We start from the raw sequence: 13,013 nt of genomic DNA, 5'->3' as shown, positions 1-13,013 counted from the left end.
TACCCTTTGGGTTTCATTTTCAAGGAAATCTGTGTGAGATGAGGGTAGAAGGATGCTAGATAGGAAGTTATAAGCAGAGACATCTATTCTTCATTGACATGGAGCCAATATAAGATGATTTTGCAAAAGAGGGACAACAGATTGGAGGTAAGAAAACTAAGTCTCAATTGCACTTCCTCAGTCAAGTCATTTTCCTTTGAGCTTCAGCAGGTTTAGTCAATGATCCCTAAAAAAAGAATAAATGGCATAGAAGAATAGCATCCATATCACCCCTGTAACCCAATCCTCAGTAAGCCTGCAGCATTCTGGGCTGCTCTGTTCCTTCTCCCAACCAACGGAGCCCTGCCAGCTGGACTGGATCAGGAGTCTTAGACAGCAGTTGCCCTAATGCCTGTCTGTTCTCCTTATGACTAGGTTTCCTGGGTTCCTGGGATTCTTCCCATACCCTAGGTAGGAAAAGGAATCCAGCCCGTCTGTCTAGGATCTGTCCTCAAGTACTCCACCATAAATAAGTGTTCCAGAGCCACACCTTGCCTATGATTCTCCTTTGCTTGACACTGAACTAAGATTACTGGCTAATGGCTCTGACTAGACCTTACCTTGAACATGGCATCAGTCTAGTGTCTCACTAGCCTTCCACTCCCTGGAGGAAAACCTTGATGAGCTACTTCTAGGTATATCTACATTAACTATACCTACATGATCCTGAAACATCAACAGCAATTTTACCTTTTTCTTTGCAAATGAGTATTTCTTCTTTGCACTGACATCTAACTCTGCTTTGATACTGCTACTGGGATTGATAAGACTTGTGTCTTTCAAATCCAGGTCTGAAAACCTTAAAACACAGGCCTCCAGGTCATCTCCTTGGTCTGGTGAAGTGGAAGAAGGCATCTGGTTTGGTTCCAGCAGTGAGGCAGACTCCTTTCAGTTAACTATCTCCTAGGAAGTAAGCAAGGGAAAAACAACAACGTCCAAGTCTTTGATTACTACTTGAAGTAAACTTGAAGCTAATCAATCATGCAAATGAGCATGGGTCCAAGTAGCTCAAGCTATCCATCCATTCATTTACTCGTTCATCCAAGAAATATTTATTTAGCACCAATTCTATGCCCAGCACTGTTCGAGGCCCTGGAGATATAGCAGTGAATGAAGCAGAAAAAGTCTCTGCCTTCTTAGACCTCACTTTCCAGTGGGGAGAGAGAGAAGGTAAACAAATGAATAAATTGTTTTTAAAAAATAGTCAGATGGTAAAAAGGGCTATGATGACAACTAAGCAAAGTAAGGAGACAGAGTCACCAACGGGTTCTTTAAAACTCAGAGGGTAGGTAAAGTCTTTCTGAGGCAGTAGCATTTCAGCAGAAACCTGAATTAGAGGGCAAGCCATGCAAACATTTAGGGGAAAAGATACCAAAAAAGCACCAGGTGCAACCAAAATCAACCAAGCTTCCTGTTAGTACCTTCAATTATAAATGTTTTGTTCTTTTTTGTCCCCTAATTTTTGAGCTGGGCAAATTCCCTTACTTAGAAGAAATAACTACCAAAAGAGCCTCATTTTAATGAGCCAGAAGAAATATACAAACTGCTACTGTGGCCAAATCTTGTCAAAATGGACACAGTACAACCAACATGGTGTTTTTTGGTAAAGCAAATGTTACAAGTGACAAATGTGAAGAACATGAAGACTGGGGAAAGCATGGGCTTTGGATTGTGTTGCAGCTGGGTGCAAGTGTGTGAACCTGGGCAGGATATTTAACTTTTCTGAGTTCTAATTCCCAAATGTGTGAAATAGAGATGACAGTATCTACCTTGCAGGACTATAGTGAGGACTGGAAAGGACTATGTAGCCTTTGACACATATGTAGTTCCCCTACCACTCTAGGCTCATCTAAGACAACACTCTCCCTCATGTATCCTATTCTGGCCATGCTGGACTTCGCCTAGTTCTGCAAACGAGCCCTGCTGTCTCTTGCCTCAGGGTCTCCACACATGCCTTTCACACCACCCCAAAATGACCTCCCCTCACTCTAAACCCTCTTTCAGTTCTCACTTTAACTTATTTATATATTCTTAATTATTATTTGTGGGGACTTTGCTATGTGCCTGACAGATAAAATAGTGATGCAGATGCAGGTCTTAATGAAACTGTTAAGGTCCTTGTTAACTTGGAGCTTATGTTATAGTAAGAGAAGAGACACTACGTAAACAAAAAAACATGAAAATATCAGTGATAAGAGCTACTGCTTCTCAGTTTTCTTTGTTGCGGATCCTCCTTATCATCTCAACCTCTAAATGTTCACTCACTCTAATTACACTCACCTTTGAGGTGATCTTCATCTAGTCCCAGGGACTTATAAACTATATTTACTTCAGAATAATTGGGCAAGGGGAGATAATATAGGTAAAAGTAGATGGGACATTAGTTGGTAATTGCTGAAGCTGGTTGATAAAGTCCATGGGGGTTCATTATATAAATTCCTCTACTTCTGTAAATGTTTGAAGCTTCCATGAAAAAATTAAAAATGGAAACAATCGTAAAGGAAATTTTATGTTTAAAACACTATACGCTAGATGACTCCAAATTTATATCTCCAGGCCAGGCCTCTCCCCTGAACTCCAAATTCATATAACCAATGTCTACTGGATGGCTTCAGCTGGAAGGCTAGGAGGCTGTTCAAATGCAACTGTTAAAACCAAACTCTTAACTTTCTCTTCCTCAGTCTTCCTTACCTCAGTAAACAATTCCATTCTTCCTGTTACTGAGGCAAAAAAACTTTGGGATTCTCATCTCCTTACTCTTTCAGACTATTGAAAAGCCTATCAATTCTGCTTTTGAAATACAATGACATCAGACCACACTGCACCACCTTCACTACCAACCTCATTCAAGCCATCATTTCTTGACTGAATTACTGCAGTTGCCTAACTGCCCTGCTCCTGTACAAGCCACAGAGGTAACTATTAAAAAATAAGTCAGATCGCCCTCCAAAGGCTTGCTAAATTGTACTCAGATAAAAGTCCAAAGTCCTTACAAAGCCCCTCCACCACCTCCCTAATATTATCTTCTCCCACTTTTGCTCACTACCTCTGATTGCACTGTTTGCTGGTTCCTGAATGGGTCATCAGCACTGAGAAAGCAGGAGTTTTCCTTTGTTCACCTCTGCATCCTCAGCGTCTAGAACACTGCCTGGCACACAATAAATATAACATATTTGTCAAATTAAATAAAGAGTGATTGGGTGGCCAGGGAAGCCTTCACCAAGGGCCTGATGTTTGAGCTGAGACCGAAATGACAAGGAGCCATCCATGCAGACTTAGGAGCAGAGATATTAAGACAAAGGAAATAATAAGTATAAATTCCTCAAGTGACTTACTGGAGGTACAGAAAGAAAGTCAGAGGGGTTGGAATACAGTGATGAGAGAGTAGAACCCTGTAGGAGAGGTTATGGAGTTTTTTTGCCACGGAAAGCTGTAAACAAAGGAATAACGTGATCTGCTTCTGGATCAGTTCGGAAAGTAGAGTCGGCAGGGTCTACCGATAGATTGTTCCGTAGGAACAATCCTACCTACATTTTTGGATTAAGCAATAGAATGGATGGTGCCATTTACTGAAATGGGTAAGACGGAAGGAGGAATAAGTTAGGCCAGGAGAGTGAGACATAAGTTCCATTTCAGACGTGTGAAATTTCAGATGGCCATGGACAAGGCAGTTGGATAAGCAGCTGTGGTGCTCATCAGAGATGTCAGGGCGGGAGATATTCACGTACACGTATGGAGATATCCAATAACTACTGAAGATATTACTAAAGCAATCACCCGTTCCTTCCTAAACAACTCGGAGGCGCGAGAGGTCAGATGACGGCCAGAGGGTAGCCCCGGAGTAGCAAGCTCACACTAGGGAGGGTCTTTCTGTCCCCGGGGCGGCTAGAGCGGCGCTGCCTCCCACCCGGGCCCCACCCCGCGCGCCGGGCCAGGCCCAATCTCTCCGCCCAGCTTTCCCAAGCCTGCAAAGGCCCGGAAGTGGGAGAAGGATGAGCACGTACCCGCCTGTCCTGATCCTTTCTTAAATCTTTCTTCACGGAAAGGTCTCCGCCTAGCAACTGTCACCGCTCACTGCCCTCGCATCTCCAGCCCCAGCCTGTGTTTAAGTAGGAAGGAACGCCGGGGACCTCACCTAACTCCGGAAGTCTAGGCCGTTAGCGAAAGGGCCGCCGGGAAAACCTCCGAGAGGCCCAGGCGTGGGAGGGTCTGAAGTGGAGGCGGGGACTAGAGCGTCCTTCCTAGACCATTGGCCGCCTGGCGTGGCTCGCGGCCGACGGGCTCGGGCTCGCCGAAAAGGCGGTGCTCTCCGCGTGGCCCCGGAAGGACTTCGAGGGAAGGCGGGCGAAGGAAGCAGGCGAGAGGCGGAGGTAGCCCGAGAGGGCGGTTGCGTGCGGAGCAGACGCCCGCGGCCTGGTGAGCTTCCAGACGCCGGCCCTCCCGGATCCAAGCCCGCAGAGCCACCAGGCCACCTCTCCCTCTTGTGCTTCCGGGAGCCGTCGCGAGCGAGTGCGCCTGCGCGACGGCCACTCCGCGCGCCTCACCGCTGTCCTCGCGCCGGCCGGCTGCCCGAAGGTTCCTGCCGAGCTTCCCGCCCGGCGTTTCGGCTCGGCGGCGCACCGGCGTGCGGCATGTCACGGCGACGGCACAGCGACGAGAACGATGGTGAGTGCCCTGGGCTTGGCCGCCGAGGCCGCGCCCAGGAGGGGTCGAGCTTTGGCTTCTTTGGTCTTCGGGTCTCGAGCGAAGGGATGGAAAGCCCTTCCCTCCGGGAGCGTTCGGGGAGCCGCGGAGAGAAGAGGGTGGTACAGCGAGAGTGTGGCCGGGCGACTTCTGAAAAGCCCCTGCTTCTCCCCACCCCGCCTCCTTCAGTCGTCGGCCGAGGAGCGGCCTGGTGGACCCCTGGTCTCTAAGGACTCTTCAAGATTTGGCCCTTAGCACCGCCGAGCAGGGAAGTACACCTGTGTCTTTGCCGCCGCCTCTTAGGGATAGTGACAGGGACCCACTCATCCCCGTGTCTCGTTTTGACCCTCAAACTGCACCTAAAAAGGGCTCTCAGAAGACGAGAGACCTGATGAATCGCAATCTGAGCTCTCTCCTGTACCGGTCATCCGTCGTTTTGCCTTTTTTCAAGCGGCAAGGAAAGAAATCGGTTTCTTATCCACACCCAAGAGGTCTCTAAAAAAAAAAGATGTACGTAGGTTGTTGTGTTAGATTTTGAACTGGCCGTAAGCATATTTCTCTCGTGTAAGAAAAAGTGCCGGAAGACTGGAGAGCTCGTAGAGATTTAGATCTAAATTCTCATCTCCATTTGCATGGTTGCGCTCATGGGGATCATGGAGTTGCCATCATAAAAACCAAGAATAATTTTGCTAGTTAAAAATAGAAAAGGTGCTTACATTACAAAAATCAGTCAAGCACACACATCCAAAAAAAGAAAAACTAACAGTAATTCTGTTATTAATATTGTAGGGTATTGTTCTTTGAAAAGAGTGTAGTGTAGTGGTTAAGAGGCCAGACTTTGGAATCAGAGGGCTTAAGTTCAAAGCTGGACCCTGCCATTTACTTTGTGATCTTGCCCAGGTTATATCACCTCTTTAAACCTTAGTCTGTAATATAGAAGTAATGATACATACCTCTCGGTTTTGTGAGGATTAAATGAGGTAACACATGTGACTAATTGCTCATGATGGTGTGTATTTTATCACCTGTTAATGCTTAAGAGGTGATAAACATTAGCAGATGTCGACAATGTAAGAAAAAGTACAGAAGAGAACATTTGAATTAATTTTCTCCAGTAACATTTTTCTCTCCTTGAATGTTGGGGCACTTTGGGGCAGGAGCAGAATCCCACTAATTTAGTTTTAACAGTGAAATATCAGATTTCTGCTAGGGCATGGCTTGAGAGGATATTCTAGTTCAGCCTTCTCATCTGACACTTAAGGGTCTAAAATTTTAGTGTAATTAACATGGAGACACGATTAGCAGTGCCCAGGCACCAGTGAAAGCAAGTCCAAGGTTCTTGTCACTACACAGGTATTACTACGCTGCATGCTTTGATTTTTTTTTTTTTTTTAAACACAGGAGGCTTCTTTGTATAATGTACATACAGGGCACAGAAAATAGTTTTCAGGTGCTTTGCCTTTGATTAATTAAAAACTTAATCACCTAGAAGTCATCACTTGGGGTTTGAAGAAGTTGAGACTTTTAAAGTTCTTCCCATTTTCTTTGCTCTTCTCATGCTCTCTCTACTCTTCTTCTTCTCTCTTCTAGGGCATCCCTAAAGGGAGAGAAAATGTTTCCAAGGGGCAGCCTGGAGAATTGGATGTGAATATGTAGAAAAACAACTTTGGCTTTGGTTATTGGGATGCTGGCATAACTTTCTTAGGAGTTAGCTTCTGGCAGCTAAATCACTGTCCATTCGGGTCTTGCTGCAGGAACCTCAGAATAAATATGTAAAGACAAAACAAAATAAGGAGTTAATTAACCAGAGTTTACTATGAATAATATAGTAGTCGAGGGGCAGTTTATAGTCCCTCTTAGATACTACACCAAGTCTGGAACTTTTGTAAATTGCAGAAGTTTGGGTAATGAACAGCTAGGGTTTATCCTAAACGGTGAGCTGAATCAAATATTTTAGATACTTTTCTTTTGGTTAAGCATCTAATTTTTTTAAAAATCAGAAATATTGGAAGCTTAAATACTGCAGAAAGCTATTTTAAAATAGGCTGAATTATTATTGTTGTATTAAATAGATGCATCTGAGCATTTCTGGATTATTGTCAGCTCTTATCAGTCACTGACTGCCATGGCTTGTCATACGGCTTGACTAGATATAATAATTTATTCAACAAATATTTAACAGTGCCAGGCACAGTTCTAACTACTGACAGTATAGCAGTGGACAATATAAAGATTCCCTTTTACAGGCAGACAACAATCAAGTAAATATAGTGTATCATATGGTGTTAAGTGCTATGGAGAAGAAGAAAACTGGATAAAGAAAGTAGAGGCTGCTGTCGGGGAGGAGTTGCCATTTTGTATTGGTTGGTCAGGGAAGGCCTCACTGAGAATCGCATCTGATTAAAGACCTGCAGGAGGTGAGGGGGCAAACCAGATGGCAGTGTGGGGGAAATGCAGTAGTCTAAGCAAATGGAGCCTGAAGTGCAAAGGCTTTAAGGCTAGAGTATTCCTATCATCCTGAAACAACAAGGAGGCCAGTGTTGCTGTAGCAGAGTGAGTGAGGGGGAGAGTTGTAGGAGATAAGATCGGAAGGGTAGCAGAGGATCAGCTCACAGAGGGCAATTTTAAAATTGTATCTCTGTGCTGAGACTAGAGTGTCCTTGATCCAAGGAGATAAGTTCCGGAAGCTATACCAATGAAGTTCACCTAGAGATGGATTTATAGACAAGGAAAGGAAAGTCCTAAATGGAAATTAATGTGTATGGATACTGGTCCAGTGCTAAATCTAATTCATTTCTTAGACTCTTTTTAAGAATGTCTCTGAAGCTTTTCAGTTATTTTGGATATGCATACAATAGATGTTCAATATATTGCTTTGTTCTTTTAAGAAAGTTTTTAGATTGTCCATAATCTTGGCCAAAACCCCATATTAGTCCCTTTTAAGCTACTTAGAATTAGGTCCTTACCTTTTAGGTGGTGACTGTTCTTTTACCTAACTATAGAAAATAAAACGAATAGAAGGGGCTTCCCTGGTGGTGCAGTGGTTGGGAATCCGCCTACCAATGCAGGGGACGCAGGTTCATGCCTCCGTACGGGAAGATCCCACATGCCGCGGAGCGGCTGGGCCTGTGAGCCATGGCCGCTGAGCCTGCGCGTGCGTCCGGAGCCTGTGCTCCGCAACGGGAGAGGCCACAACAGTGGGAGGCCCGCGTACCACAAAAAAACAAACAAACAAAACAAAACAAAACAAAAAACGAATAGAAGTGAAGGGATTTGTAATTCTGACAAAAAGTATAGTTTGTTTCAGAAGTGATGGTTACTTCTTTAAATCTGCAGGATCGAGGTGCTTGACTTTTCCCCTTTCCCTTGTTGTTTTTGTTACTTTCTCTTTAACAGAGTTGTTTTTTTTTTTTTTTTAAATCACTTTAGTCTTTATTATTATTTATTTATTTATTTATTTTCTTTTGCGGTACGCGGGCCTCTCACTCTTGTGGCCTCTCCCGTTGCGGAGCACAGGCCTATGGCTTACAGGCCCAGCCACTCCGCAGCATGTGGGATCTTCCCGGACGGGGCACGAACCCGTGTCCCCTGCATCGGCAGGCAGACTCTCAACCACTGCGCCACCAGGGAAGCCCCAGAGTTGGTTTTTGTTTTCACTTTGTGGTTCTAAAATTTTTTATAGTACATATAATTCTAAATAAGGATATAAGATGTGTAGTACAGTGTATGCATATAGAATAAGGATCACCTTACAGGCGAAAAATTATTTGGTGTATTAAGATTCTTTCTGATGGCTTTTTTGTTGCGTTTTTATTTGGCTGCATTGGATCTTAGTTGCTGAGCATGGGCTTTTTCTAGCTGCGGTGTGCGGGCTTCTCTCGTTGCAGAGCACAGGCTCTAGGCGCACAGGCTTCAGTAGTTGTGGCACAAGGGCTCAGTAGTTGTGGCTCGCGGGGTCTAGAGTGCAGGCTCAGTAATTGTGGCACACGGGCTTAGTTGCAATCTTCCCAGATCAGGGATCGAACCCATGTCCCCTACATTGGCAGGTGGATTCTTAACCACTGTGCCACCAGGGAAGTCCCTTTCTGATGGGTTTTAATAGAGACTTGCTTCTCTCTTCTAGCCAAGGGTGTCAGAACGAAGTGCTAATGTGTAGCTTTAATTTACATTGTAAAACTTCTACTTAGTTAACATGTTAATATAAAATCTGTTGTTGTTTTGGGAGCTACCTTAGATATGCTTTCTTGAGGGTAGGTGAAAACATTCAGCTCATTCCCAAAATTTTATTCTTCTTTAAAGTGCTTTATTCTACTTCCCCATGCTCTTGCCCACATTCTCTTGAGTTCAGTATCCTGTTACTGTGCATGAGTTCACATTGTGTCTGTACCTCCCCCTCCCATCCCTCTTTATATTCTCTCCAATATCAGGTGAGTGTGGGGCATCTCTTACTTCTTAATACTTTCTGCCTCTTCTCATTCTCCAAGCATAGTAAAAATGAGAAGAAGAAAAGAGTTACACTTTAGAGATAGGACTGTATACTGTATTTTCTAGTTTTTCTTCAGAAATCCTACCTTCTCTCCCCACAGCAGTATTTTCTTCTTTTCAGTCTTACAAGAGGGCCTAGGAGGGTTGCTTTAAAGACTGGGGTATAATTCTAAACTGATTTGAGAACAAGCCAGCTGGATGGTTAATTTAGAGAGGGTGTGGAGGTGGGATGTGGGATAAAGGGTTTTGGCATAGTAGATGGGCCAGAAAGAAAGGAACAATGGTTAAAGTTTAAAAAAAAAAAACCTGCTCTCATTCAGCTAGTTTTTTAGCATCTGCATTCTCCCAGCCTTACCAGAATCTGGTTCTGAAGAACATTTAGTATATTCTGCTTTCTAGAACAGAGTTTCTCAACATCAGCACTGTTGCCATTTTGGGCTGGATTATTCTTTGTTGTTGGGAGTTGTCCTGTGCAATGTGGTATGTTTAGTAGAATCTCTGGCCCCTGCCCACTGGATGACAGAGTTGTGACAACTAAAAATGTCTCCAGAGATTGCCAAGTGGCTCCTGGGGGACAAAAATCCAACCCAGTTGAGAACCACTGCTTTTGGAGAAGGCTATTTTAATGTCCTGGCTGATAGCTTATATAAACATCGCATCAAATATGTCATTTTTTTCAATGAATGAATCCTGGAAATAGAAGTCCTTTGTGTCGAACTTGGCTCTTGGGGTGGTGGAACCTTTATAGAGATCCTGTGACTTCAGTTTAATGTATATTTGAGAATCAAGGTCACTGATCCCACAATACCACACATGTCCACAACTTTACACGGATACATATCTCCAGGAATACATCACAGCTGTCATGCTGCATGTGTATTATATTTTTTATGGCATTATCCCTTCAAAACTATCCCTTCAAAATTCAGTGGTTATTTAAACCAGTTCCTAATGATAACTAAGGGGCTGGGTGGGGGGGGGGGGGTCAAAGCACACAGTGCTTTGCCCTGTGGCCTTTTATAATACTTTATTTGGCCCTATCTAGAAAGTAATAGATCGGTTTTATTCACCTTGAGTTCAGGTGGTAAGTACCTGAAGATCATTTCAGACATTGGAAAAATTTTTAACACCTCAAGCTTAGAATAGCCAAGTGCTGTGTTTTATGAAAATCATTGTATTTTTCAAGCCAAATGTTCCAGTGGCAAGTAAGTAATTATGAACTCTGTAAAAATGGTTCAGTTCCTTTGGCTGTACAAGTCTGGAGAAGATTAAAAATATAACTTGCTACTGAGTAATCCTATATCTGCAGATTTTCATTATTAATACAGATCTCCAACACAGTTACAAATTATTGCTTCCTTGTTCACATGCCATCCTAATAATCTAATTGGTGGAAGTTAAAAATTGAATTATACTGGGAGACTAGCCAACATTGTGTGCAGCAACAGCATCATGTTCAATATTTAACACCTTATTTGAAATTTTTTCAGCTTTATGTTAGTCCACAAAAGGATATAAGGTGGGTATGTTGAGGTTTTAAACAAAATATTGGTAGTAAGAGATCACTAACAGCAAGACTGAAAATACACAGTCCAGTGCTTAAGGATGATTTGTAGCACAGCTTCATTCAAATTGAATTCTTTAGCGACCAAAATGACAGAGAGAAGACTGCTAATGATTTCAGAATGGTAGTTTTTATTTGTTTGCACAACTCTGAATGACACTGTTTTTGAACATAATAGGATCACTAAAGTACGGAACCAAGAGCTGGTTAAAGCAGGAAACCATAAAACATACACCTTTTCCCCACCGATTGTTTGATATAGTACTCAGGACTTTTCTTTGAGTATGTCTGCTGATTGTAATTCTCATTGTTTGGGATGAACTAGACCCTAGTGCTGCAAGGTCTGTAGAAGCGAAACCGTTAGTTGAAGAGTTAAGAGCTCAGACATTTGTAAAAACTAGTGAGGAATCCTAATGTTTTATGCTCCCTTTCCCATCTTTTGAAGTTTTTCCTCTTCATACCTTTCTTTTTTAAAAACTTTTTTCCCCCCTAATCAAGTCTTTCCACAGCACTCAACTTGGTTTTTACACCCATATTTCATCAGTTTACATAATTTTCATTATTAAAATAATGAGTACTACTGGCACTGACAGGTTTCAGGAACAAGTGACTAAGGATGAATAAACAACTCAAGTTCAAAGAATGGGAGTAGCCATACATGAGTGTTACAGGGAGTCTTCTAACTGCTAGTGGTTAGCATGTTATGGGCACCTTTGCTGCCTATCCATAGAAATGGACAGGGCTGCTGCATTGCGTTGCTCCATGGGGGCACTATAATCACAAAATTTAACATAAATAATGCTTCCTGGAGTTATTATGGTGCCACTGGGTATGGAGACAGTTGGTTGATCTAGCCTTGTCTGAGAAGTGGAGGGTCAGTTAAGCACTTCTGTGTGTAAATAGTAGGGCTTCTGGTACAAAAGTGATTATAGCATTAAAAAAGTTAACGTTTTTGATAACAGATTCATCGTGTAATGTTCACTTTTTTACATTGTTGAAACAGGGGGACAGCCTCACAAAAGAAGAAAGACCTCTGATGCAAATGAAACTGAAGATCATTTGGAATCTTTAATATGCAAAGTAGGAGAAAAGGTATGATCAAAATAGGCAGAGACTGTGATGGGCTTAGGGTTGTAGTTAACTGTGCTTGATTAGTTTCTGCATCTGCAAGCTCGATGATCTAAGTTGTGGGCAAAGTTTGTATTGCCATATATCTATATCCCAAAGTAAATGCATATTAAAAGCCTTGGAATGCAGAGAGTTAAATGTTATTAGTAATTTTCATAGAATATGAGTCTTAGAAGGGACCTTAGGGAATAGTCCACTCAATTTAAAAATGAAGACCAGGGGCTTCCCTGGTGGCACAGTGGTTGGGAATCTGCCTGCCAATGCAGGGGACATGGGTTCGAGCCCTGGTCTGGGAAGATCCCACATGCCGTGGAGCAGCTGGGCCCGTGTGCCACAGCTACTTAGCCTGCCCTCTGGAGCCCGTGAGCCACAACTACTGAAGCCCGCGCACCTAGAGCCCATGCTCCGCAACAGGAGAGGCCACCATAATGAGAAGCCCGCACACCACGGCGAGGAGTAGTCCCCGCTGGCCATAACTAGAGGAAGCCTGTGCGCAGCAATGAAGACCCAATGCAGCCAAAAATAAATAAAATAAATAAATTAATTTAAAAAAATTTTTTTAATGTATTAAAAAAAAATGGAGACCGAGGAAGTTCTGGATAGGTGAGGTAATTTGCCCAGTCATACAGTTAAGTGAATTAGTTAGAGAAGTAGAATAGAGCCCAGAATGTCCTCCCATTTCTAATACTTGTTTTGCTGTCTTAGATTGCTTTTTTAACTTTATTTGTTCTCTTTTCATGGTTTTCTAAGGAATAGTAACAACCTGAATTTATTTATACTAAACTGTCAGTGCCTTATGTGTAACTTTTTTATCGTCACCTAGAAAATTTTAATGCACTAATTGCTGAGTACTTGACAGATATTTAATATGCTGTCCTCTACAGAGTGCCTGCTCTTTGGAGAGCAACCTAGAAGGCTTGGCTGGCGTTTTGGAAGCTGATCTTCCTAACTATAAGAGCAAGATCTTAAGGCTTCTTTGTACAGTGTATGTATACAAAAGATTTATGAATCCAGGTGATAATGTATTATCTACTCTTAAATGCTTGTGAATGTTCAGAAGATGTGTTTATGTTTCATATGTCATCTGCTTTCATTCTGTGGGGAATTTGTCAAA

At 42.9% G+C, this 13,013-nt stretch overlaps 2 protein-coding genes across 9 annotated transcripts in view; one reads left to right on the top strand and one right to left on the bottom strand.

The window, feature by feature from the left end:
* Window positions 1-4,255, bottom strand: part of TSTD2 (thiosulfate sulfurtransferase like domain containing 2) — a 31,780-nt gene extending 27,525 nt beyond the window's left edge. For 5 of the 6 annotated variants that reach the window (XM_027105418.1, XM_027105416.1, XM_027105419.1 and 2 more), the window contains exons 1-2: window positions 4,044-4,168; window positions 730-942 (exon numbers count right to left, since the gene is read on the bottom strand). In XM_027105418.1, the coding sequence (XP_026961219.1) occupies window positions 730-894 (165 nt within the window). In that variant the 5' untranslated portion in view covers window positions 895-942; window positions 4,044-4,168. The other variant, XM_027105417.1, reaches the window with a different exon arrangement.
* Window positions 4,256-4,382: 127 nt separating this feature from the next.
* The window catches only part of NCBP1 (nuclear cap binding protein subunit 1), a 44,554-nt gene continuing 35,923 nt past the window's right edge, over window positions 4,383-13,013 (top strand). The window contains exons 1-3 of one of the 3 annotated variants that reach the window (XM_027105409.1): window positions 4,383-4,704; window positions 11,775-11,863; window positions 12,784-12,884. In XM_027105409.1, coding sequence (XP_026961210.1) covers window positions 4,671-4,704; window positions 11,775-11,863; window positions 12,784-12,884 — 224 coding nt within the window. In that variant the 5' untranslated portion in view covers window positions 4,383-4,670. Of the gene's footprint in view, window positions 4,705-11,774; window positions 11,864-12,783; window positions 12,914-13,013 lie in introns of those variants that run through there. The other 2 variants (XM_027105410.1, XM_027105411.1) reach the window with 2 other exon arrangements.

Source organism: Aethalodelphis obliquidens, unplaced genomic scaffold (genome assembly GCF_003676395.1).
Source record: "Aethalodelphis obliquidens isolate GAN/ISIS:26980383/991018 unplaced genomic scaffold, ASM367639v1 scaffold7, whole genome shotgun sequence".
In the NCBI taxonomy this organism is placed as follows: Eukaryota; Metazoa; Chordata; class Mammalia; order Artiodactyla; family Delphinidae; genus Aethalodelphis; species Aethalodelphis obliquidens.
The sequence above is the reverse complement of the archived record's forward strand: the minus strand, read 5'-3'. Positions and strand labels throughout refer to the sequence as shown.